The 27,500-nt window shown below is 44.4% G+C and overlaps 3 protein-coding genes across 5 annotated transcripts in view; 2 read left to right on the forward strand and 1 right to left on the reverse strand.

Annotated features, from left to right (window-relative positions):
- LOC129833699 (cAMP-dependent protein kinase type I-alpha regulatory subunit-like) overlaps positions 1 to 7,456 on the reverse strand; it is a 15,347-nt gene extending 7,891 nt beyond the window's left edge. The window contains exons 1-8 of one of the 2 annotated variants that reach the window (XM_055898463.1): positions 7,349 to 7,456; positions 5,809 to 6,002; positions 2,822 to 2,989; positions 2,584 to 2,675; positions 2,398 to 2,459; positions 2,198 to 2,244; positions 1,072 to 1,230; positions 622 to 682 (exon numbers count right to left, since the gene is read on the reverse strand). In XM_055898463.1, the coding sequence (XP_055754438.1) occupies positions 622 to 682; positions 1,072 to 1,230; positions 2,198 to 2,244; positions 2,398 to 2,459; positions 2,584 to 2,675; positions 2,822 to 2,989; positions 5,809 to 5,982 (763 nt within the window). In that variant the 5' untranslated portion in view covers positions 5,983 to 6,002; positions 7,349 to 7,456. Of the gene's footprint in view, positions 1 to 621; positions 683 to 1,071; positions 1,231 to 2,197; positions 2,245 to 2,397; positions 2,460 to 2,583; positions 2,676 to 2,779; positions 2,990 to 5,808; positions 6,003 to 7,348 lie in introns of both variants that reach the window. The other variant, XM_055898462.1, reaches the window with a different exon arrangement.
- A 1,622-nt stretch (positions 7,457 to 9,078) lies between these two features.
- On the forward strand, positions 9,079 to 19,418 carry zgc:86896 (uncharacterized protein LOC415190 homolog). Of its 2 annotated transcripts, none has more exons than XM_055898464.1 (10): positions 9,079 to 9,245; positions 10,147 to 10,293; positions 12,787 to 12,891; positions 13,752 to 13,974; positions 14,303 to 14,410; positions 15,563 to 15,769; positions 16,241 to 16,316; positions 16,963 to 17,153; positions 17,441 to 17,531; positions 18,932 to 19,418. In XM_055898464.1, exons 2-10 carry the CDS (start codon positions 10,230 to 10,232, stop codon positions 18,935 to 18,937), a joined length of 1,071 nt encoding a protein of 356 aa, XP_055754439.1. In that variant the 5' UTR covers positions 9,079 to 9,245; positions 10,147 to 10,229; the 3' UTR covers positions 18,938 to 19,418. The 2 variants fall into 2 exon arrangements, with proteins under 2 accessions (XP_055754439.1, XP_055754440.1); XM_055898465.1 differs by having other exon boundaries at positions 10,150 to 10,293.
- Positions 19,419 to 25,297: 5,879 nt separating this feature from the next.
- Positions 25,298 to 27,500, forward strand: part of wipi1 (WD repeat domain, phosphoinositide interacting 1) — a 29,911-nt gene continuing 27,708 nt past the window's right edge. The window contains exon 1 of the mRNA XM_055898466.1: positions 25,298 to 25,731. Within this exon, the coding sequence (XP_055754441.1) occupies positions 25,622 to 25,731 (110 nt within the window). The 5' untranslated portion in view covers positions 25,298 to 25,621. The remainder of the gene's footprint in view (positions 25,732 to 27,500) is intronic.

The following is a 27,500-nucleotide window of genomic DNA, read 5'->3' on the forward strand; positions in this document are numbered from 1 at the left end:
GAGGACCACAGACACACACTAAAGTCAGCCTCTCCCACTTGTCCAGAGACTCTGTGGAGGACCACAGACACACACTACAGTCAGCCTCTCCTACTTGTCCAGAGACTCTGTAGAGGACCACAGACACACACTACAGTCAGCCTCTCCTACTTGCCCAGAGACTCTGTAGAGGACCACAGACACACACTACAGTCAGCCTCTCCCACTTGTCCAGAGACTCTGTGGAGGACCACAGACACACACTACAGTCAGCCTCTCCTACTTGCCCAGAGACTCTGTAGAGGACCACAGACACACACTAAAGTCAGCCTCTCCCACTTGTCCAGAGACTCTGTAGAGGACCACAGACACACACTACAGTCAGCCTGGCAGATGCTGATACACACACTGGCCACAGGGTGGCGCCCCAGCACCACTCAACAACACAGCAGAGGGGGAATGACAGGAAAGATCACAGGCTGGGTTTGTTTGTAGCGACTCGATTCCATACATACACCAAATAGATAGGTAGGTAGGTAGGTAGGTAGGTAGGTAGGTAGGTAGGTAGCATGTTAGACTGTTCCAACTCTTTGAACAGCTTGTTGGTCAGAGTAGTCATGTGTAGAATGTGTGACTCCTCACCTAAAATGGACACCTTGCTGAGGAATTCCTCATACATCTTACGCTTTCTCAAAGTGCTTCCCTGAAAGACACAGAGCGACAGAGACAGAGAGAGACACAGAGCGACAGAGACAGAGAGAGACACAGAGCGACAGAGACAGAGAGAGACAGAGAGCGACAGAGACAGAGAGAGACAGAGCATGTTAAGTCCCATAATAACACCCAAATGTGTACTAACGGTGTTCAGATGTAGCCCCAGACATCTGCTATTCCTACCATTGTTAGAGACCTCTGAATGACTGGACTGACACCGTGTGTAAACAGGAACTATATGGAACCGATTTGTTCAAACCAATGTCTCCCAATAATGTTGTTGCCGGGGAAAATAACACCTCATAACATTGTATCATTTCATATATCTACGTAGAGCTGAATTAACTCATTCTGCCAAAGCCAGCCAGCCAGTCTCACCATGAGTATCCTCCTGTAACTGTCCCTGTCGATGCCCCACAGTTTGACGTTGCTCTTGGCTCGGACCGTGGCGGCCCTGGGGGTCCCATAGATCAGGGCTAGCTCGCCAAAGCTGCCCCCCTCCCCAATATTGGTCACCCACTCATTGTTCACATACACCTGTGAGAGAGAGAGAGGAGAGAGGGGCGAGAGGGAGGGAGAGGGAGGGAGAGAGGGAGGGGCGAGAGGGAGGGAGATAGCAACAACCTCACCAATGGAAATAGCTTTCCCCACAGTATGAATCTGTCAGTATTTTATCTTACATCATAATGTCTTTTTAACAAACAGATCTACCACTATAGACCATATAGTCTGTACACAACAGATCTACCACTATAGACCATATAGTCTGTACACAACAGATCTACCACTATAGACCATATAGTCTGTACACAACAGATCTACCACTATAGACCATATAGTCTGTACACAACAGATCTACCACTATAGACCATAGAGTCTATACACAACAGATCTACCACTATAGACAATATAGTCTGTACACAACAGATCTACCACTATATAGACCATAGATAGGTAGTCTGTACACAACAGATCTACCACTATAGACCATAGATAGGTAGTCTGTACACAACAGATCTACCACTATAGACCATATAGTCTGTACACAACAGATCTACCACTATAGACCATATAGTCTGTACACAACAGATCTACCACTATATAGACCATAGATAGGTAGTCTGTACACAACAGATCTACCACTATAGACCATAGATAGGTAGTCTGTACACAACAGATCTACCACTATAGACCATATAGTCTGTACACAACAGATCTACCACTATAGACCATAGATAGGTAGTCTGTACACAACAGATCTACCACTATAGACCATATAGTCTGTACACAACAGATCTACCACTATAGACCATATAGTCTGTACACAACAGATCTACCACTATATAGACCATATAGTCTGTACACAACAGATCTACCACTATAGACCATATAAAAGGTAGTCTGTACACAACAGATCTACCACTATATAGACCATAGATAGGTAGTCTGTCTTCCCTACTATACATAAGTTGTCCTAGCGTGCAGACAGAAAACAGGGACGTACATCCATCTCTCCCTGGTCGATGACGTAGAAGTTATCACCCTCGTCACCTGGTGGGAAACAACAGTCGTGAGACACATTCTGACCCAGCGGTAACGATGGTCATGTAATCCTGTTGGAACTACAGCCAGGAGATTATCCTGGACAGGCCACTAAAAAACATCCATGACTTCATGTCAAAGTAACAAGGTAAAATGGCGTACCTTGCTGAATGACCGTCTCCCCGGCGATGTAGGTAACAGAAAACATGGCGTCAAAGATGTCACTGTGAAGAGTGGAGGTGGTCGACACAATGACAGGATCAACATTACATCATAACTACTTTGATTTTCATTTCACAGCACCGGTAGCACACCGTTGTTTAGCACACAATCCGTGAACAGTTGTACCTTCTCTCGTTGTCGTCCAGGTGAGCAAACAGCACGTTCTTCTCAATGGCTTTAGCCAGGGCGGCCATCGTTTTGTAGTCTTTAGGAATAACCTGCAGAGGCAGAAGGGACAGCTTCATTCATCACAAGCCAACTGCCTTCAGTCGTTAGATTATATTAAATCAGATTGAAGTAATAACTGTAGGGTCAGGTGCACCTGTAGCGATGCGTGATTGGCTGAGGGCTGACCCCCCCTGACCTTTCTGACGTAGGAGGCGGCGTCTTCCTCTGTGTAGACCTCGGCGCTGATGGCACCGCGCCGCCGCCGCCCCTTCACCACGGGATTCATGGGAGGAGACACTTCATCCTCACGGGAGTCGGAGCGAGAGTTGGACTTCTGCTGCTGAAGGATCTGCTTCGCCTCCTCCTGGTGGGGGGGGGGGGGGGTTCAGTTATAGTAGAATAGAACAGAGATCTTCACGGGTCCAAAATGGACCTGGGGCTTACCCACCCAGACCCGATATACATAGATAATAATACAGAGGTCCGTTCTGAACGAACCCGAAAACTAGACACGTTTCCTATAGACCTGGTCGGATCCAGAGCTGGTCCGATGAGTGAGGGAAGCAGCAGAAAAGCCCTTTAAAAAAAGTTTCTTTATTAACCGGAGCTGATAAAGCGCGACGGGGGGTGCTCTAGCAGGGGGAGGAGAGGAAGAGGCTGTAACGTGAGTGAGACACTCGTGGAGGAGGGAGGGACACAGAGACAGCATTAAAACCAAGCTGACCTGAGCTATAGTAGACCAATAGCTGCCATAGCTAGGCTATTTATCATCAACTAGGATTATATAGTACCTGTCTTGACTGCATCAAACCCCTGGAGAAGCTAGTTTAGCTAGCTAGGCTAACTGAGACTGCGTACGCTTTCTCATCCTACATTTACAAACAACAACAACTCATTTACATTACATTTACGTCATTTAGTAGACGCTCTTATCCAGAGCGACTTACAGTAGTAGTGAGTGCATACATTTTTTTATACTGGTCCCCCGTGGGAATCGAACCCACAACCGTGGCGCTGCAAGTGCCATGCTCTACCAACTGAGCTACACGGGACTAACTCCATTCAGAATATGAAGTAGCAGCCTGTTGGCTCTTGGTCATTGTAGCCCTTCTTTCTCCTTTAACTTTTAATTCAGTCTTCCGTTGAGTAAATATCTCCTAACTTTTTGCCCCACACAGAGCGAGACTCTATGACCATAGTCTATTTGCGCTTTGATGGCTTATGATTGGCCAGCAACAAGCTACAGACGTAAAAGCTCCCCTTTTGTGAAAAGCAAGAGCAGCATCTCTCCCTCCCTTATTTTAGGAGCACCTGCGCACCTAGAAACATTAAGGATTCTGGGACTCTTATTGCCTCCAATGTTTCATTGTGCTCCTAAATGTCCTTGCGTGCTCCTTGTAAAAAAGGTCAGTGTAGAGCCCTGATACAGTGCATTCAGAAAGTATTCAGACACCATTCTTCTCTGCAGATCCTCTCAAGCTCTGTCAGGTTGGATGAGGAGCGTCGCTGCACAGCTATTTACAAGTCTCTCCAAAGATGTTAAATCAGGTTCAAGTCCGGGCTCTGGCTGGGCCACTCAAGGACACTCAGAGACTTGTCCCGAAGCCACTCCTGCATTGTCTTGGCTGTGTGCTGAGGGTCGTTGTCCTGTTAGAAGGTGAACCTTTGCCTCAGTCTGAGGTTCTGAGCGCTCTTGAGCATGTTTTCATCAAGGATCTCTCTGTACTTTGCTCCGTTCATCTTTCCCCTCGATCCTGACTAGTCTCCCAGTCCATGCTGCTGAAAAACATCCCCACAGCATGATGCTGCCACCACCATGCTTCACCGTAGGGATGGTGCCAGGTTTCCTCCAAACGTGACACTTGGCATTCAGGCCAAAGAGTTCAATCTTGGTTTCATCAGACCAGAGAATTTTGTTTCTCATGGTCTGACAGGCCTTTAGGTGTCTTTTGGCAAACTCCAAGCAGGCTGTCATGTGCCTTTCACTGAGGAGTGACTTCCATCTGGCCACTCTACCAGAAAGGCCTGATTGGTGGAGTGCTGCAGAGATGGTTGTCCTTCTGGAAGGTTCTCCCATCTCCACAGAGGAACTGTGGAGCTCTGTCAGAGTGACTATCGGGTTCTAGGTCATTTAGGCCAGGCGCCCATCTCTAGGAAGAGTCTTTGTGGTTCCAAACTTCTTCCATTTAATAATGATGGAGGCCACTGTGTTCTTGGGGACCTTCAATGCTGCAGAAATGTTTTGGTACCCTTTGTGCCTGAACACAATCCTGTCTTCAAGCTCTAAGGACAATTACTTCAACCCCATGGCTTGGTTTTTGCTCTGACATGCACTGTCAACTGTGGGACTTAAATAGACAGGTGTGTGCTTTTCCAAATCATGCCCAATCAATTTTACTACATTTTCGCCAATCAAGTTGTATAAACATCTCAAGGATGATCAATGGAAACAGGATGCACCTGAGCTCAATGTCAAGTCTCATAGCAAATGGGCCTGAATACTTATGTAAATAAGCTATCTGTTTTTTATACATTTGCAACAACAACAACAAATCTAAAAACCTGTTTTTGCCTTTTCATTATGGGGTATTGTGATGTCATTATGGGGTATTATGATGTCATTACGAGGTATTGTGATGTCATTACGGGGTATTGTGTGTAGATATCCATATTAGAATAAGGCTGTAACGTAACAAAATGTGGAAATAGTCAAGGGGTCTGAATACTTTCAGAATGCACTGTAGTTGTAGAACAGTATAGAATTTAGCAGTATTTACCTTCTTAGTGGGGAACAGAGTAGAATAGAGCTCTATTACTGTATACCCTTCTAGTGGGAACACAGAGAGTAGAATAGAACTCTATTACTGTATAACCTTCTAGTGGGAACACAGAGAGCAGAACAGAGCTCTATTACTGTATAACCTTCTAGTGGGAACACAGAGATAAGAATAGAGCTCTATTACTGTATACCCTTCTAGTGGGAACACAGAGATAAGAATAGAGCTCTATTACTGTATACCCTTCTAGTGGGAACACAGAGAGAAGAATATAATATAGTTTTATTACTGTATACCATTAGAACAGAGTAGGATTGGACTTATCTGTCCACTTTGAGATGGATACTTGCCTTTGTTTACAAATATCAGCACACACACATACAGGACCCTGCCCACCCAGACTCACCTTCTCCAGCCTCTCGAAATACTCTCTGAGGAAGGCCATGGGTCTGTCTGGCCGGGAGGTACATAGCTGTACGATGCAGTCCTTCAGCAGCTGTTGGATGTTATGTTTCTGCACATACAGCTCACACTCCCTCAGACTCCTCTCCTCCTCACTGCTCGTACTGCCCGACGCCATCACACTCACAACCTATTGACCTGGGGGACACAGAAGGACAGAGATAAATACAGAGAAAACACATGCACAGGGAGACAGGTGTAGCAGGAGAAAGAGGGTAGTGTTTGATAGATAGAGAAAAGTAGAAACAGAGGACAGTGAGAAGAAGAGAACATGAGGGTGTAGAGAAAAAAAGAAAGTGTAATGATAAACAGGGAGGGAGAGAAACTTAAGGGTGTGAAAAGTGGGGAGAGGACAAAACATTATCGGGTTAGAGCAAGGGAGGGCGTTTTGAGAGAGTAAGAGGGGGGGGGGGGGGGATAAACTCCCATATCTATTGGGTGAAATACCACAGTAGGTGGGGCAACCAGTGAAGAACAAACACCATTGTCAATACAACCCATATTTATTGAAATATTCCACAGAGCGAAAGAGAAAGGGGGAGATAAATGCTTGACACAAAGCTCCATTGTATCATCCCAACTCAAAATCTCAGGATAACAGTAGACCATACTGCTGAACCAACGGACTAAACTCTCACTCGCATTCAACGGACATTGCAATGCATTATGTGGCAACCAGAATCAGTCTAGTTCGCCACACTCGCCAACTCTCCTTTATATAGCTAACGTTGGTTAGAGGGAGGACGCTGCACAACCAGGACAGCAGCAGACAGGCATGTGACACCAGGGTGCGACGGAATTTTTCATAACCTGATTTATGGTGTGTGTACCCTACTGTATACTGAAAATGAGAATTAAACATCGACAAAATATGAAGATATTTCAATTTGGAGAAAGATGTCCATAATCCCCATAAATTAATCGATTTGGGACTGTGTCAATTATACAAATTAAATTGATCACATAACTTACAAGGGCAAACAAACAAAACTTGAGGCAACTACCTACATAGATAATGTAAACTGGTGAGTGTTGGCAAGCTACCTAACTACTTAGTAACGTGGACCATACGACAAAACTACTGTCACAATAAACACCAAAGTGAAATGCTAGCTAGCTAATGGTAGTTAGCTGTGTCTTTCGAGGGCAGGCAACCATTCGTCTGTAGCTCGCAGCGGACCCTTGCTTAATATTCCGTAATAATGCATTTAATTTGTAATAACTGTTTGGAAAGCATATGGAATTAATATTCTGAGGAATTCTGAAACGATTAACGTTAACTAAAAGTCCCGCAGAGGTCTTTTGATTAAAACAGCCATCTTGGAAACCTAGCTATCTTGCTAGTAACGTTAGCCAATTTGCGTTATCATAACAAACGGGAAGACGGCGAGATACAGGTTATAATTAGGCAATATCATCATACATACAGCGCTCCAACACATACATCGAGACTATTTAGAACAAAATTAAGACAAACCGCTTACCAAACCAGATTGAAATGCTGTCTTTATTTCGGAAACTGACAGTTCCTCGTCCCTGTTTTTCCCCCTCAGTCCTTAGTTGGACGGCTGCCCTACCGGAATCAGGTTTGGACCAATCTCTGCCTCGTTCTGGTATATACGTCACCTTAACTACCTTAAAGGGCAAGCCCTTTTTTTTGTACTGCCAACACTTCACAGAAAGTGAGTGTTTTGATAACAAGTATTTCGTTTACTGCATATCAACATTTACTGCATATCAACATTTGTAGGGAACGCAAGAATATTCAAATAGACTTGTCTCTCTTGTCCCTTGAGAAGTTGAGTTTTTACATAGGCTTACCATTATAGATATAATTCTTGCTGTAATCTCAATGTATAAAAAACGTATTCAGTATCAGAAAAACCGAATAAATATGATTTCTTCATGCATGCTTTCATAAATAATCTAGTGCGTCTGATCTCCAAACATTATGCTCACTAAAGATTTACAACATTTGTGATATATTTAAACCAGAAAACAGGTGTCAACATGTTCCTTGTTCAATCAAACTACTACAGGTGTACTGTTGAGGGAAAGTCTTATTCAATCAAACTACTACAGGTGTACTGTTGAGGGAAAGTCTTATTCAATCAAACTACTACAGGTGTACTGTTGAGGGAAAGTATTATTATGTTAAACTACTACAGGTGTACTGTTGAGGGAAAGTCTTATTCTGTTAAACTACTACAGGTGTACTGTTGAGGGAAAGTCTTATTCCATCAAACTACTACAGGTGTACTGTTGGGGGAAAGTCTTATTCTGTTAAACTACTACAGGTGTACTGTTGAGGGAAAGTCTTATTCCATCAAACTACTACAGGTGTACTGTTGGGGGAAAGTCTTATTCTGTTAAACTACTACAGGTGTACTGTTGAGGGAAAGTCTTATTCTGTTAAACTACTACAGGTGTACTGTTGAGGGAAAGTCTTATTCTGTTAAACTACTACAGGTGTACTGTTGAGGGAAAGTCTTATTCCATCAAACTACTACAGGTGTACTGTTGAGGGAAAGTCTTATTCTGTTAAACTACTACAGGTTTACTGTTGAGGGAAAGTCTTATTCTGTTAAACTACTACAGGTGTACTGTTGAGGGAAAGTCTTATTCTGTTAAACTACTACAGGTGTACTGTTGAGGGAAAGTCTTATTCTGTTAAACTACTACAGGTGTACTGTTGAGGGAAAGTCTTATTCTGTTAAACTACTACAGGTGTACTGTTGAGGGAAAGTCTTATTCTGTTAAACTACTACAGGTTTACTGTTGAGGGAAAGTCTTATTCTGTTAAACTACTACAGGTGTACTGTTGGGGGAAAGTCTTATTCTGTTAAACTACTACAGGTGTACTGTTGAGGGAAAGTCTTATTCTGTTAAACTACTACAGGTGTACTGTTGAGGGAAAGTCTTATTCTGTTAAACTACTACAGGTGTACTGTTGAGGGAAAGTCTTATTCTGTTAAACTACTACAGGTGTACTGTTGAGGGAAAGTCTTATTCTGTTAAACTACTACAGGTGTACTGTTGAGGGAAAGTCTTATTCTGTTAAACTACTACAGGTGTACTGTTGAGGGAAAGTCTTATTCTTATTCTGACAGTATGTATGTTATCTTCATCCTCCACCAACCTTTGTCCCAGGTGCTTGCGCAATAGCTGAATACGCAGACACACCCTCTTCTCTCCTCCCTCGCTCTGTCTGTCTCTCAATCTCGCTCTACTTCCTCTTCTTGTGTCCTCTCCAGTCCTGCCCTGCACTGCTTCATTCGTGTCGACTGCCCAGAGTCCGCGAATACAACCCTGCTACAACCACACACACAGAGAAGTTGTTTTACATCATCTTGTCGTTCCTGTCCACTGGAGGAAGGAGAGGTAGGAGGGAGAGACTGGTTTTGGTTGACATTTCCTTGTTTCTTAGTTGCATTGGGTTTCTTATGGCGTGGTCTTTCCTGTTTGAGTGTGTGTCTGTGTCTGTGTGTGTATCTGTGTCTGTGTCTGTGTGTGTATCTGTGTCTGTGTCTGTGTCTGTCTGTGTATCTGTGTCTGTGTGTGTATCTGTGTCTGTGAGTGTTTGATCTCTATGCTAATTAAGTGTGATAAGAAAGCACTCTCAGTTCAGTTCCTTGTCAGATACTGGGACTGGGAGGCATTGCAGAAAGGTCTTATAATGCCACGTATCAAGGGCATCAAGAATGTAGGAGTGACAGTATGAGAGGCATAGAGCAATGGAGGCCAATAGAGCAGGAAATGAAGGGTATGCAATGGACCCAGTCTAATGTTGTTGTGCATAGGATCAATCAGAAAGTCCTTCTGGTCCTCTGAGTGTCTCCCACCAAGTGGAAGGAAGATACACATCTCTATTTATACAAAAATATATACTGTAGGGTTGACTGTATCTGAATCCAATGGTTTTCCCACTATGTCAACACAGCTAGCAGGCAAGAACAACCATGTAAAGATGAAAGGTAGCCTTTATGTGTTTACAAAGTATGTGCCAACACTGACGACCAACGTCCGCAGTTAGTTTCCTTGCTCAACTCGTTGCTCAACGCAACAAAAGTCGATGCTCAACTTAATATTGACCTAAACGGTCACGATTATAGTAAGATACAACTAAAAACAATTCAGACATTCAACCAGTTTCTGAAATACACTGGGGGTTGAGTTGCTTGGGGGCAAATTTGACTCCTAGAGTTTAGCCTAGGCCTACAATCTAACTTTATCTAACCCAATCTGTCTCACTTTTAACCCTCCCTTCCTGGTTTTACTACAGTAGAGTTCCAACCAATCCCTGAGAAGAAGAAGACATTCCGATCCCAGGCACATTCCAGAACCCTGTGGAACCCTTGTTGAAGCATGTCTCTGTACAGCTTTGGGCTGGAGCCTCTCTCCTGCCATGCCTGGAATAAGGACAGGACGCGTAAGTAGTCCTGCAGTAATACTTAAACCAGTCCGCCCGCATTTCAGCGCACGCACACACACACGCACGCACGCACGCACACACACGCACGCACGCACGCACGCACACACCTCTCTTTCTCCCGGTCTATACCTCCATCAGCTGGCCTGCTGGCTCCTCGGATGCGTCCCAAATTCCCTATACAGTGCACTACCTTTTGACCAGGGCCCATAGGGTTGTAGTCATACGTAGTGCACTATGTAGCGAATAGGGTGCCCGTTGAGACGCAAACCCCTCGTGTTGCTTGCTGTCTGCAGATGCACTTCCTCTTCCTTCTCTAATTGCTGTCCATTAAAATTGTCTGAAGATCTGGGGAATGTGATTATCAACATAGGAAATGTAGCAGAGATGTAAGGAGCTCCGTACTGTAGATGTCGGCCCAAATGGTACCCTATTCCCTATATAGTGCACTACTTTTGACCAGCACCCAAAGAGCATTATGTAGGGAATAGGGTGTCATTTGGGAGACATTGGACTTTACTCTTCTTCTTCATCTCCTTTACTAGTCTAACTGTACCCTTTAGTATTCTGTTAAAGTACATGTAACATGAACATTGTGGTTAATCTACAGTATCCCACATTTAACCAGTTATCTTTGATGTAGAGGGAAATTGTAGGTAAACATGCTAATCTGGTCCCAAGTCGGATCTCCCTCTATCCAACGTCTATATGCAGTAGCAATTGAGCCTGAGGACAAGGTTAACACAATGCCATTGCTACACAGCAAATTGTCCAGTGTTACCTAATGTAGATGTTTTTCAGTGTAACATTCCCGGTGTTGGTTCAGGTGTTAAATTAACTCTATTAGTGTAGACAACCCCAGCGTTGATGTTAATAACCAGTGTTGACTGTGAGAGTGTGATTGTGCCAGTTTTACCAGAGATCATTATATAATGACTAGAGGCTAACAATAGGAGCCATTGTCGCAAAGGCGGGAGGCAGGAAGTCTGCTTATCAGTCTGCTCATTAAGCCCACAGAAACTCATTGAATTACGCTGTATTCCCGCGTGGACAGATTTTGGTGAGAGTGAACTCTCTCGCTTTGCCTCTTCCTCTCTGGTTTTATTTTGTGGAGAGTATAATGTTCCCATCAAAACCACGGCCATCATTATCATATTTCCCAGCATGCTCTACTGCAGGTAGATTTTTTTAGGATTGTTTTTTGATTCTTTTGTTTTTGCTTGTACAGTGATTGATTGATTCATATAAATGCTACTCAGAGACAAATAACATACCTTTTCAAAACGAATACAATCAGTTAATTAGATTTTTTGCACCCGTTACTGAAATGGTTGTCCCCTTTTTAAATGTGTTATGTACTCTCCTCACAATGTTGCTCACCCAGGCAATCATTCTGTCTGGGTTCCAATAGGAATTACGCATCACTTTGCAGACCAGTATAGTGTGACTTGCAGGTAGGGTTGCAAAATTCTGGTCAAAAATCTTGCCATAATTTCCAGATTTTTCAGAAATCACAGTTGGAAGATTCCTGGAAATGGGCAGAAATAATAAAAAAATCTGGAATCCTTCAACCAGGATATCTGGGAATTTGGGGAACGTTACCTACCCTACTTCAAGGCCTGATGTGGCCTGTAAACCATGAGTGTCAGACCTTTTTACTAGGGTGAAACTAGGCCTAATTGGTGTAATTGTTAAAAAAATACTATGAGGTGTCATTGCAAACACCATTGGTGAAAACTATATACACTTCCTGGTGTTAAATAAGAGGTGTTCTTGCATAACACTAAAAGTGCTAATTTCCTTTAACAGGGATTTAACACTGAAAAGCGTGGACACTTATACACACTGGCCCAGTGTTGAACTGAACACTGTCAGTGTTGATTCACCACTGGAGAATTTGCTGTGTATACATACACAATGTACTGTATGTTTCTGCACGTGTCGTATATGATACATCAATGCATTATTGACATCTCTCCTCCACATAATATGCAATGTTGTGTGTGTCTGTGTGTGCGTTTGTGTGTGCGTTTGTGCGTTTGTGTGTGTGTGTGTGCCACTGTCAATCAGCATGTTTCTATCCATTACACATTATTACATGTTAATCAAGATGATGTAGAGATGCAGAGATGTCTCTCCTCTCTCCAGATATTGCTGTGTATTAGTTGTTGTTAATCAAGATATTGTAGTGACATAAAGATGTCTCTCCCCTCACCAGATATTGCTGTGTATTAGTTGTTGTTAATCAAGATATTGTAGTGACGTAAAGATGTCTCTCCCCTCACCAGATATTGCTGTGCATTAGTTGTTGTTAATCAAGATATTGTAGTGACGTAAAGATGTCTCTCCTCTCTCCAGATATTGCTGTGTATTAGTTGTTGTTAATCAAGATATTGTAGTGATGTAAAGATGTCTCTCCCCTCTCCAGATATTGCTGTGTATTAGTTGTTGTTAATCAAGATATTGTAGTGACGTAATGATGTCTATCCCCAGAGATTGCTGTCAGCCCCAACAGCAGTGTGGTGATCATCTATGAGAAGAAGGGGAACGAGTGGGTCAAAATCCACGAGCTGACTGAGCACAGTGGACGAATCACAGGTACCCACATACAATGAGACCCAAAGGACGAATCACAGGTACCCACATACAATGAGACCCAAAGGACGAATCACAGGTACCCACATACAATGAGACCCAAAGGACGAATCACAGGTACCCACATACAATGAGACCCAAAGGACGAATCACTGGTACCCACATACAATGAGACCCAAAGGACGAATCACAGGTACCCACATACAATGAGACCCAAAGGACGAATCACATGTACCCACATACAATGAGACCCAAAGGACGAATCACAGGTACCCACATACAATGAGACCCAAAGGACGAATCACAGATACCCACATACAATGAGACCCAAAGGACGAATCACAGGTACCCACATACAATGAGACCCAAAGGACGAATCACAGGTACCCACATACAATGAGACCCAAAGGACGAATCACAGGTACCCACATACAATGAGACCCAAAGGACGAATCACAGGTACCCACATACAATGAGACCCAAAGGACGAATCACAGGTACCCACATACAATGAGACCCAAAGGACGAATCACAGGTACCCACATACAATGAGACCCAAATGGCTCCCTATTCCCTATAGTGTACTAGTGTAGACCAGGGCCCTATTCCCTATAGTGTACTAGTGTAGACCAGGGCCCATAAGCCGTTTGGGACTCAACCATAGACAGCCAGGAAGTGAAACATCATTGGTTAGTCTGTAACTCCACTGAACACACACACACACACACACACACGCACACACACATGTACACACACACGCACACACACACACACACACACACACACACACACACAGGGTGCTAGCCTGAACATTCCAACTGCATCATTCTCTTCATTGTCTCCTTCTCCTAAAAACCTTCCAGGCGTCGACTGGGCTCCGGATTCGAACCGCATCGTGACGTGTGCATCGGACCGTAATGCGTACGTGTGGACCCTGAAGGACAAGGTGTGGAAGCCCACTCTGGTGTTGGTGAGGATCAACCGGGCTGCTACCTTTGTCAAGTGGTCCCCTCTGGAGAATAAGTTTGCCCTGGGCAGCGGAGCTCGCCTTATCTCTGTCTGCTATTTCGAGAAGGAGAACGACTGGTGAGAGACACGGAACACATTTAGTCAGTCGGACGGTCGATCGCTCGGGCGGTCACTCACTCACTCACTCACTCACTCACTCACTCACTCACTCACTCACTCACTCACTCTCACTGTACCCTCTTACTCATACTGTTGTTGTGACTGTTACTACAGTAGTACACTATAGGCTGGAAGTGAGGCACCATTTGAGATGTTCCCAGAAAGAATCTACTGTGACCTTTCCCCTCTGACCCTGTAGTGGCTCAGTAGTGTCTTGAGATTTGTCCAGTATGAATCTATAACAACCTTTGACCTTTGAGACCTCTGTGACCTCTGGCCCCTGCAGGTGGCTCAGTAAGCACATAAAGAAGAGCATCCGGTCCACGGTGATGTGTCTGGACTGGCACCCCAACAACATCCTGTTGGCTGCAGGGTCCTCTGACTTCCACTGCAGGTCAGAACCAACCGATAGTAACTGTCTCTAAGTCTTCCACTGCAGGTCAGAACCAACCGATAGTGACTGTCTCTAAGTCTTCCACTGCAGGTCAGAACCAACAGATAGTGACTGTCTCTAAGGCTTCCACTGCAGGTCAGAACCAACGGATAGTAACTGTCTCTAAGGCTTCCACTGCAGGTCAGAACCAACCGATAGTAACTGTCTCTAAGGCTTCCACTGCAGGTCAGAACCAACAGATAGTACCTGTCTCTAAGTCTTCCACTGCAGGTCAGAACCAACAGATAGTACCTGTCTCTAAGTCTTCCACTGCAGGTCAGAACCAACAGATAGTAACTGTCTCTAAGGCTTCCACTGCAGGTCAGAACCAACAGATAGTAACTGTCTCTAAGTCTTCCACTGCAGGTCAGAACCAACAGATAGTAACTGTCTCTAAGGCTTCCACTGCAGGTCAGAACCAACAGATAGTAACTGTCTCTGATGCTGTTGTTTGGCTGATTCTTATTTATTCAGCCTTTAGCTAGGTAATTATCGGGTCAGATTATTTATTTTCTAATGCTTGGTCAAGGAGCTGTTACAAAAATATGACAATATAATACATCTGTACAGCACTTCTGCTTGATAAACCCTGCACCACCTTTGAATTGAATCTGATGTCATTTCGCAAACAATCTTGCCATAGTTTTGTGTTTTCTCTCAACAGGTTTCTTTACCATGGCAATCTTAGAAAAAAAGGTGCTATCTAGAACCTAAAAGGGTGATTCGGCTGTCCCCATAGGAGAACCCTTCGGTAAAGCCTTTTTGGTACTAGGTAGAACCCTTTTGGGTTCCATGTGGAACCCTTTTCACAGAAAATTCTACATGGATCCCAAAAGGGGTCAAGTGGAACCAAAAATGGTTCTTCTATAGGGACAGCTGAAGAACCCTTTCTGATCACTTTTTTCTAGGTGTGAGTCATAATATGGTGGTTTAACTTTTTATACCAATGTATATACTGTCTGTTATTACTATAACAGTATTTAAAAATACTCTCTCACACGTTCTATCTCTCTCTTTGTGATACAAAATCAGCAGGTATTAAAGTAACGTTGTGCGAGCCGGATCGGCCCATAGTGATACAAACATGACAATTCCCAAATACTCTTCATGTAGGATCTTCTCTGCCTACATCAAGGAAATCGAGGACAAACCAGGCCCGACAGCGTGGGGGGCTAAGATGCCATTTGGGGAGATGCTGCTGGAGACCAAGGACTGTGGAGGTTGGGTGCACAGTGTCTCCTTCTCCCCCAGCGGAGACCACCTGGCCTGGGTCGCTCACAACAGCAGCATCAGTGTGGCCGACGCCACCCAGGGGAAAGAGTGAGTGAAAGAGTGAAGGTGTGAAGGGGTGAAAGAGTGAAGGGGTGAAAGAGTGAAGGGGTGAAAGAGTGAAGGGGTGAAAGAGTGAATGTGAAAGGGACAAATGATAAGGCAGATGCTACCAAGGGGAAAGAGTGAGTGAAGGGGTGAAAGAGTGAATGTGAAAGGGACAAATTATAAGGCAGACGGTACCCAGGGGAAAGAGTGAGTAGCTATCACTGACAGAAAGGGTGCTTCTCAGTCTTTTCCTCCACTACTGGTGTCCACTCACCTCACCTCCTGAAAATGGAAAAGGGAAGCCATTAGAGCCTTGAAGGAGATCCTTGAAAAGAAACCTTGGGTCCTTCTGATGTTCTGAGGAAGAGGCTAGGAGAAGGGATGTGAGGAATCTTTCATTTAGAAATTCACACAAAGAGAGGAACATGTCATTGACCCCTGACTCTTGATCTTTGACCTTGTGTCGATTGACAGGGTGACTCAGCTGACAACGGACCGCCTCCCTCTAGTGAGCGTGCTCTATGTGAGCCCCACAGAGATGGTTGCCGCGGTAAGAAAACACACCTCTCTCACTCTCTTCATTTGTGACCGAACAGAACCATAGCAAGGTTACTCAACATGTGAGCCTAGTTCACCGAACCACTTCCACCTGTGGGAGTTCATTGAAGAAATACACTGTCCCAGATGGAACACTGTCCCCTATATATAGGCTTTACAGGATCCCTTGTGGCATGGTATCCTACAGTTTGCTCCTATCGGTCCTGGTCAAAAGCAGTGCATTATATAAAGGCAATAGGGTTCCATTTGGGACTCAGCCATAAGGCAATATCATACATATCCTGCATACCTAATTTTCTAAACCCTCTATGTTCCTAGCATACATACCCTGCATACCTAATGTCTAAACCCTCTATCTTCCTATCATACATACCCTGCATACCTAATGTCTAAACCCTCTATCTTCCTATCATACATATCCTGCATACCTAATTTTCTAAACCCTCTATGTTCCTATCATACATATCCTGCATACCTAATGTCTAAACCCTCTATGTTCCTATCATACATACCCTGCATACCTAATGTCTAAACCCTATATGTTCCTAGCATACATACCCTGCATACCTAATGTCTAAACCCTATATGTTCCTAGCATACATACCCTGCATACCTAATGTCTAAACCCTCTGTTTCAGGGCCATGACTGCTGTCCGTTTCAGTTCTCCTATAAGGGCCCAGGCAGTCTGAAGTTTGTTAAGAAGCTGGACATCCCCAAGCAGACCTCTAGGGGCAGCATGTCCGCCATGCAACACTTCCGCAATCTGGATAAGAAGGCTACTGACGATGAGAGCAACGAGCTGGGCTGCCTGCACCAGAACAGCATCACGTGAGGAGAGAGGGAGTGTGTGTGTTGTATGTGTGTGTTGTATGTGTGAGTTGTGTGTTGTATGTGTGTTGTGTGTTGTATGTGTGTTGTATGTGTGTTGTGTGTGTGTGTGTTGTGTGTGTGTGTGTTGTGTGTGTATTGTGTGTTGTGTGTTGTATGTGTGTTGTGTGTTGTATGTGTGTTGTGCGTTGTGTGTGTCACATACACGTGTTTAGCAGATGTTATTGCGGGTGTAGCGAAGTGCTTGTAACTATACTGAATCTCTCTGCTCCTGTGTCTCCCTCCAGTCAGCTGTGTATCGTGTCAGGAACTAAGGTCCACGTGGACAAGTACAGCAGTGTGGGTCTGGACGGAGCTATGGTCCTCTGGGACTTCAAGGTACTGCCTACATACACCACATATACAAAAGTATGTGGACACCCCGTCAAATGAGTAGATTTGGCTATTTCAGCCACACCCGTTGCTGACAGGTGTGTAAAATCGAGCGCACAGCCATGCAATCTCCATAGACAAACATTGGCAGTAGAATGGCCTTACTGAAGAGCTCAGTGACTTTCAACATGGCACCGTCATAGGATGCCACCTTTCCAACAAGTCAGTTTGTCAAATTTCTGACCTGCTACAACTGCCCCGGTCAACTGTAAGTGCTGTTATTGTGAAGTGGAAACGTCTAGGAGCAACAATGCCTCCACTGTGAAGTGGTAGGCCACACAAGCTCACAGAACGGGACCATCAAGTGTTGAAGCACGTAGCGCATAAAAATCGTCTGTCCTCGGTTGCAACACTCACTACCGAGTTCCAAACTACCTCTGGAAGCAATGTCAAAACTAGAACTGTTCGTCGGGAGCTTCATGAAATGGGTTTCCATGGCCGAGCAGCCGCACACAAGCCTAAGATCACTGTGCACAGTGCCAAGCGTCAGCTGGAGTGGTGTAAAGCTTGCAGCCATTGGACTCTGTAACCTGAGTTGATGTGTGTATAGATGTGAGAAGTCCGCGTATTCAGCCAGGTGTTGAATGTACCCAGGAGAAAGCAATTTACCGAGATCAGGGCTCCATCTTCACCTCTTGGTCGGCCAGTCTAAACAGATTATTCATATGTTCATGGTGACTAAGTAAATATGTACAGAAACCACACTACAAAAATATATGTATAAACATATATATACATATATAAAATATATGTAAAAATATATATAAACATATATATACATATGTAAAATATATGTATAAACATATATATATACATATACAAATATAAAATATATGTAAAAATATATATAAACATATATATACATATATAAAATATATGTATAAACATATATATACATATATAAAATATATGTAAAAATATATATATACATATGTAAAATATATGTATAAATATATAAATATATATATACATATATAAAATATAAAATGTATGCCCAACTAAAGAGGTTTTCTAACACAACAAAAACAAATCAAATCCGGCTGAGAGGCTTCTGTCCTCCTCTCTCTCCCGGACTGCCAATCACCTTCATTGGCTGCACCTGATGCGCTTATCAAGGCTTAGCTCAGCACCTAGACCCAGCTGCTGCCCCCTGGGGGAAGGAGTGTGGAAGTGTATCCTGGATAGTGTGTTGGCCTGCGTTCCAACACTAACCTTTCCCCCATATCATTACACAGCATAGTGCACTACTGTTGACCAGAGCCTTATGGGTAAAACTCAGGCTGTTCTACTCTGTTTATATGACATTTATGAACCTGTTTTTCTTCTTCTCTCTGTTTTCCCTGCAGCACTGAGTTCATGGAGGATGCTAGAGCCATAGGCTGTGTGTTGCCATCTGTGCGGTCAGCATCACTCCAGCTGACCAGGGGACTCGCCACTACCAGTTGTTATTAACATCTACATTAAGCAGTTAGTCACACCAGGGTTGGGGTCAATTCCATTTCAATTTCAGTCAATTCGAAATGTAAACCAAATTCCAATTCCATTTTTTATTTTTTTTATTCCTCATTGAAAAGCATTGAAGAGAATTGGAATGTCAGTGTACTTTCTGAATTGACTGGAATTGAAATGGAATTGACCCCAAACACAGAGTCACACCACTGTCAAGTTACCTATTATTTTACACAGATAGATGTGTTATCATGTGTATTAATTTTCAACTGGAACAGTAGACGTTTCTGCAGCTTCAAGATGTTTAGCAATAAATCATGTTGCTTTGTGCTGGGTTTCAATCGATGAATCAATATTTTTGAGTAAATAAACATGCTTTCTACAGATTGTGGTGGACTGAGTTTTCATATTGTACTGTGGTTCCTACGTGATAAAGGAACTCACACCCAAGTGGTACGTTTGGTGTATATTTCTAATACTGTAATAAGACATATTATTATATAAATCACAATGTCCATCCCTGGCTGAGTGCTACACTTCAACAAGGTATTGTGTCTATGGCAGTATGGCTACAGTGAATCTACACTCCAGAACTGTTTTAAATGCTACAAAGTACAATATAAATATAAATATACAAAATACAAAGTAACATGTGTAAGCAAAAGGCTGCTGCAGGTGCTTGAGGGTCGCTCAAGGAGAAGTCAAGGAAGGCCAATGTTTTGCCAGCTGTTACTACTGTAAATTAATAGCTTTTCTTGTCTACCTCTGCCTACTGTGACCTCCGCCCACTGTGACCTCCGCCCACTGTGACCTCCGCCCACTGTGACCACCGCCCACTGTGACCTCCGCCCACTGTGACCACCGCCCACTGTGACCACCGCCCACTGTGACCTCTGCCCACTGTGACCTCCGCCCACTGTGACCACCGCCCACTGTGACCACCGCCCACTGGTTTGACTTCTCCATGAATAACAACATGCAGGGCTACTAGAGAGGAAGAGGCGGAGCCAGAGGGTTTACTCACGTCAAAGTCTGTCCACGGGGAATATAGCGTTATTCACTGTGTTTCTATAGGTTTAATAAGCAGATCGATAGATAGCTTGTCACCTGCCTTCCCACCTTCGGGACAACAACTCATTATATACAGTATCTCTGCTACTACTGCATAGATTTACACTAGGGGCGTTACCCGACCTCCCTTTCCCCAAGAGGAGCCAATCAAGACAAACCTTTTTTTCCACCTGACCATAGATAATGATAGAGAAAGCACTGAGTATGCAAATCATTTAAGAACATCTGCTCTGTCCATTACATAGACTGACCAGGGGAATTCACGTGAAAGCGATGATCCCTTATTGATGTCACTTGTTAAATCCACTTCAATCAGTGCAGATGGAGGGGAGGAGACCTGGTTAAAGAAGGATTTTTAGGCCTTGAGACAATTGAGACATGGATTGTGTATGTGTTCCATCCAGAGAGTGAATGGGAAAAACAAAAGATTTAAGTGCCTTTGAACGGGGTATGGTAGTAGGTGCCAGGCGCACCGGTTTGTGTCAAGAACTGCAACGCTGCTGGGTTTTTCCACGCTCAACAGTTTCCCATGTGTATCAAAAATGGTCCACCACCCAAAGTACATCCAGATAACTTGACACAACTGTGGGAAGTATTGGAGTCAACATGGGCCAGCATCCCTGTGGAACCCTTTCGACACCTTGTAGAGTCCATGCCCCGACAAATTGAGGCTGTTCTGAGGGCAACTCAACATAACGAAGGTGTTCCTAATGTTTGGTATACTCAGTGTATGCAGTAGTTATTAAGCAATAAGGCCCGAGGGGGTGTGGTATATGACCAATATAACACAGCTAAAGGCTGTTTTTATCATGATGCAATGCAGAGTGGCTGGATACAGCCATTAGCTGTGGTTTATTTGCCATATACACAAACCTCTGAGGTGTCTAATTGCTGTTATAAACTGGTTACCAACGTAATTATAGCAGTAAAAATACATGTTTTGTCATACCCGGTATGATTTACCACAGCTTTCAGCCAATCAGCATTAAGGGTTCAAACCACCTAGTTTAAAATTCCCATTATAGCATTTGTGTGTTTGGGGCAGCGCCATTGAGGCAATCTCCATTTTGAAGTAGTACTCAGCTAATGAATTTGGAAGTCCCACCCAGTTGACTACATTAAATATGGTGGAAGCCAAGAATGTCTATTATTTAGTCAAGTGACCGGTCTAACAATGGAAATACATGTCTTCAAAGATGGAAGGCAGGCGGGAGGAGGCGAGATCAGGTGGGACCATTCTAGCCAATGAGAGGGCAGATACACATGTGAACAGGCCATAGAGATCGACAGAGGACTCATCTTTGTGCCTGTGCCATTAAGCTGTAAAGACGGCGCTGCAGTAAAGCCTTTTTATGGGCTCCTGACCAATTCTGATATTTTGTGTGTGTTTTTTCTTCCCCCGCTGATCTTAACTTTTTGTTTTACATAATGTCTCCGCCTTCATTTCCTATGACCGAAAACAGCTTCTGGACATCTGAACAGTGATCACTAAGTTTCATTTGGATGACAATTTTCTACTTCAACGAGTTGGCAGCTCTGGACATTCTGCTTCCTCCGGACCAGGGCCCTGATCCACCCAGGAACTCGAAAAAGGAAGTGACGGTGCAAGAAGAGGCATAAGAGTCGGCATCCTGACGAGACTACGTTGGCGTGTAAATAAACCGTCTATACCCTCCATTCTATTGGCGAACGTACAGACACTGAAGAACAAGCTGGACGAGTTCCGTTAGAGACTCTCCTATCAACGTGACCTGAACAACTGTAATATTGTGTGTTTTTCTGAGTCATGGCTGAACAAGGACGTGTATAATATAGATCCAGCTGGTTTTTCATCGTCAAGACCGGACGGCAGCCTCGGGTAAGATGAGATACCACCACAAATCGATGCTGGCACTAAGATTACATTCAACGAGCTGTATTGGGCCATAAGCAAACAACAAAATGCACATCCAGAGGCGATACTTCTCGTAGCCGGTGATTTTAATGCAGGGAAACTGAAATATGTTTTGCCTCATTTCTACCAGCATTTCACTTGTGCAACTAACTCTAGATAACCTTTACTCCACACACAGACATGCATACAAGGCTCCCCGCCCTCCCTTTGGCAAATCTGATCATAACTCCTGATTCCTGTTTCCTGTTTACCAGTGATGCATTCAATACTGAAGCGGTGGAATAAAGCGGATGCTAAGCTACAGGACAGTTTCACAGACTGGAATATGTTCTGGGATTCATCCGATAACATTGAGAAGTTTACCACATCAATCACAGGCTTCATTAATAAGTGCATCGACGATGTCATCCCAACAGTGTACCGTACGTACATATCCCAACCAGAAGCCATGGATTACAGGCAACATCCACACTGAGCTAAAGGCTAGAGCTGCCGCTTTCAAGGAGCGGGACCCTAATTCGGACGCTTGTAAGAAATCCCGCTACGACCTCCGATGAGCCATCAAACAGGCAAAGTCTCAATATAGGACTAAAATCGGATCATACTACGTCGGCTCTAATGCTCGTTGGATTTGGGAGGGCTTGCTAACTATCAAGAATTACAAAGGGAAACCCAGCCGCGAGCTGCCCAGTTATGCAAGCCTACCAGACAAGCTAAATGGCTTCTATGCTCGCTTCGAGACAAGCAACACTGAGCCATGCATAAGAGCACCACCTGTTCCGGATGACTGTGTGATCTCGCTCTCCGTAGCCGATGTGAGTAAGACCTTCAAGGCCCTGAGGCCAGACAGATTACCAGGATGCATATTCAGAGCATGTGCTGACCAGCTGGCAAGTGACTTCACTGATATTTTCAACCTCTCCCTGACCCAGTCTGTAATATCGACATGTTTCCAACAGACCACCATAGTCCCTGTGCCCAAGAACGCCAAGGTAACCTGTCTAAATGACTATCTCCCTGTAGCACTCACATCTGCAGCCGTGAAATGCTTTCCAAGGCTGGTCATGGCTCACATCAACACCATCATCCCAGACACCCTGGACCCAATCCAATTTGCATACTGCCCCAACAGATCCATAGATGACACAATCTCTATCGCACTCCACACTGCACTCTCCCACCTGGACAAGAGGAACACCTATGTGAGAATGATGTTCATCGACAACAGCTCAGCGTTCAACACCACAGTGCCCTACAAGATCATCACTAAGCTCAGGACCTGGGACTGAACACCTCCTTCTGCAACTGGATACTGGACTTCCTGATGGGCCGCCCCCAGGTGGTGACGGTAGGCAACAAGACATCCGCCACGCTGAGCCTCAACATGAGGCCCCTCAGGGGTGCGTGCTTAGTCCCCTTTTGTACTCCCTGTTCACCCATGGCCACGCACGACTCCAACACCATCATTAAGTTTGCTGACAACACAACAGTGGTAGGCCTGATCAACGACAACGATGAGACAGCCTATAGGGAGGAGGACAGTGACCTGGCAGTGTGGTGCCAGGACAACAACCTCTCCCTCAACGTCAGAAAGACAAAGGAGCTGATTGTGGACTACAGGAAACAGATGGCTGAGCACGCCCCTATTCACATCGACGGAGCTCTAGTGGAGTGGGTCGAGAGCTTCAAGTTCCTCTGTGTCCACATCACTAAGGACTTCGTCTGGTCCACACACACACCAAGACAGTTGTGAAGAGGTCACGACAATGCCTCTTCCCCCTCAGGAGGCTGAAAAGATCTGGCATCGGCCCTCAGATCTTCAAAAAGCTCTACAGCGGCACCATTGAGAGTATATTGACTGGCTGCATACATCACCGCTTGATATGACAACTCCTTGGCATCCGACCTCAAGTCGCACCAGAGGGTAGTGAGTACAGTCCAGTACATCACTAGGGCAGAGTTCCCTGCCATCCAGGACCTCTATACCAGGCGGTGTCAGAGGAAGGCCCTAAAAATTGTCAAAGACTCCAGCCACCCAAGACATAGACTGTTCTCTCTAATATTGCACGGCAAGTGGTACCGATGCACCAAGTCTGGAACCAACAGGACCATGAACAGCTTCTACCCCCAAGCCATCAGACCGCTAAATAGTTAACCTATAGCTACCTGGACTATCTGCATTGAACCTTTTTGCAACTCTTTTGACTCATCACATACGCTGCTACTATTGTTTATTATCTATCCTATTGCCAAGTCAATTTACCCCTACCTACGTCTACATATCTTGCTCAATTACCTCGTACCCCTGCACATCGACTTGGTACTGGTAACCCATGTATGTAACCAAGTTATCATTGACTGGGTACTGGTACCCCGTGTATATAGCCAAGTTATCATTGACTAGGTACTGGTACCCCGTGTATATAACCAGGTTATCATTGACTAGGTACTGGTACCCCGTGTATATAACCAGGTTATCATTGACTAGGTACTGGTACCCCGTGTATATAACCAGGTTATCATTGTACTGGTAACCCATGTATATAACCAGGTTATCATTGTACTGGTAACCCATGTATATAACCAGGTTATCATTGACTAGGTACTGGTAACCCGTGTATATAACCAAGTTATCATTGACTAGGTACTGGTAACCCATGTATACAACCAAGTTATCATTGACTGGGTACTGGTACCCCGTGTATATAACCAGGTTATCGTTACTCATTGTATATTTATTCCTGTTATTATTTTTCTATTATTTTTCTCTCTGCAATGTTTGGAAGGGCCCATAAGCAAGTATTTCACTGTTAGTCTACACCTGTCGTTTACAAAATATGTGACAAATACAATTTGATTTGATTATAGGATATGTGACAGCATGGGCAGCACCATTGAGGATATCTCCATTTTAAAGTAGTCAATTTAATTTTTCTTCATTGGCTGATTGCTCCCAACTCATAGGAACCCCCACCCAGTTGACTACTTTAAGTGGTGGAAGCCCTCAATGGCAATGTCCATGCTAAAACGGGTTATATCCACGATGAGTCCTCTATCCGAGTCTTCTATCTATCTCTGGAAAACAGGCACAACTCCGATATAGTCGTTTTTTGAAAGTTGGGTTTATTTTCGTGGACAGATTTTGGGCGGAGTAAAACCTCTTGCTTCGCATCTTCCCCTCTGGCGCTGCACATGCTAAAATATACTTTTGGCCACTACAGGCCTCTATCATTCTCTATGCACCTGACCAATCAGAATCGAGCCGACGACAACATTGAATTTCGCTTTTAGCCAACTGGGACGGGAAATCCGAGTGACGCAACAAGCTGTCAGCTGTTCTTGTTTTGCTTCGGGTTTTTTCCCTTCTTCTTTCTCCAGAGTGTCTGATATCTTCTGCACTAAATAAGAACATTTATGGAACTCAGATTTGGATTCTAAAAACACCGGAAATAAGGAGTTCAAAACACTCAAGCCTATGATTAGATCGGTTTATTGTTAAAAAGGCGATCGAGATTTCTTCTCAGCTGGATCCTCAATCCGACACTATCGTGCCAAGAGGCAAAGCCGATCCCAGGCCTCCGATCCAGGGCGGAGGGAGGGAAAGAGGTCGCTGGGAATCGGGATGGAGACGGGAGAGGGAGCAGACGGTCCTAGCGGACCGGGTGAACCGGGAGCCGGGCCGGGGACGGAGCTGACGGGGCTTGGCTGCGCCTCTTTCAACCAAGACTCCACGTAAGCGCCTCCGAACCCGCTGCCTGTTGGGTTGGTTGCCTACAACATAATGCTCTCTCAGCACTTGTCCTTGTCATTTCCTGTAAAATAACCTATAGATAAACACACCTTTCAGTATGATATCATGGTGATGCAATCTAAAACATATTTTCCTTTCATTGTGAGGTCCTAAAATCCTTGATAAATAGCCCATAGATGTTATAGAATTCTACATAGCGGCTACAGAATTCGCATGTGATGATCAGAGAGGGCAGTTCACAGTCCTCTGAACAAAACACACTAATTATGCTTAAACCCGAAACCACAGGATTTGTTCTAAAAACAAGCGACGGTTGACAACAGTGGATGGAACCGTTCTGGCGGCAGAACAACAGGACTTCAAAAGCACTCCTGTTATACACACCAATGACTATAGAAATCTATTGATCCCTTTCTTAATGACTTCATTAGAGAGAGAGAGAGAGAGTTCCTTTGACTAATGTAAGCACTAACTGAGAATGCTTGAATCGCCTCAAGCTCAACTACTTTTCATGAACAGAAATGTATCCCAAAAGGCATCCTGTTCTCTGCACTAGTTTTGACCAGGGCCTATAGAGCACTACTGTATGTAGGGAATAGGGACAGTATCACTAGTTTTGACCAGGGCCTATAGAGCACTACTGTATGTAGGGAATAGGGACAGTATCACTAGTTTTGACCAGGGCCTATAGAGCACTACTGTATGTAGGGAATAGGGACAGTATCACTAGTTTTGACCAGGGCCTATAGAGCACTACTGTATGTAGGGAATAGGGACAGTATCACTAGTTTTGACCAGGGCCTATAGAGCACTACTGTATGTAGGCAATAGGGACAGTATCACTAGTTTTGACCAGGGCCTATAGAGCACTACTGTATGTAGGGAATAGGGACAGTATCACTAGTTTCGACCAGGGCCTATAGAGCACTACTGTATGTAGGCAATAGGGACAGTATCACTAGTTTTGACCAGGGCCTATAGAGCACTACTGTATGTAGGGAATAGGGACAGTATCACTAGTTTTGACCAGGGCCTATAGAGCACTACTGTATGTAGGCAATAGGGACAGTATCACTAGTTTCGACCAGGGCCTATAGAGCACTACTGTATGTAGGGAATAGGGACAGTATCACTAGTTTTGACCAGGGCCTATAGAGCACTACTGTATGTAGGGAATAGGGACAGTATCACTAGTTTTGACCAGGGCCTATAGAGCACTACTGTATGTAGGGAATAGGGACAGTATCACTAGTTTTGACCAGGGCCTATAGAGCACTACTGTATGTAGGGAATAGGGACAGTATCACTAGTTTTGACCAGGGCCTATAGAGCACTACTGTATGTAGGGAATAGGGACAGTATCACTAGTTTTGACCAGGGCCTATAGAGCACTACTGTATGTAGGGAATAGGGACAGTATCACTAGTTTTGACCAGGGCCTATAGAGCACTACTGTATGTAGGCAATAGGGACAGTATCACTAGTTTTGACCAGGGCCTATAGAGCACTACTGTATGTAGGGAATAGGGACAGTATCACTAGTTTTGACCAGGGCCTATAGAGCACTACTGTATGTAGGGAATAGGGACAGTATCACTAGTTTTGACCAGGGCCTATAGAGCACTACTGTATGTAGGGAATAGGGACAGTATCACTAGTTTTGACCAGGGCATATAGAGCACTACTGTATGTAGGCAATAGGGACAGTATCACTAGTTTTGACCAGGGCCTATAGAGCACTACTGTATGT

The sequence above is a fragment of the Salvelinus fontinalis genome, chromosome 34, assembly GCF_029448725.1.
Source record: "Salvelinus fontinalis isolate EN_2023a chromosome 34, ASM2944872v1, whole genome shotgun sequence".
NCBI lineage: Eukaryota > Metazoa > Chordata > Actinopteri > Salmoniformes > Salmonidae > Salvelinus > Salvelinus fontinalis.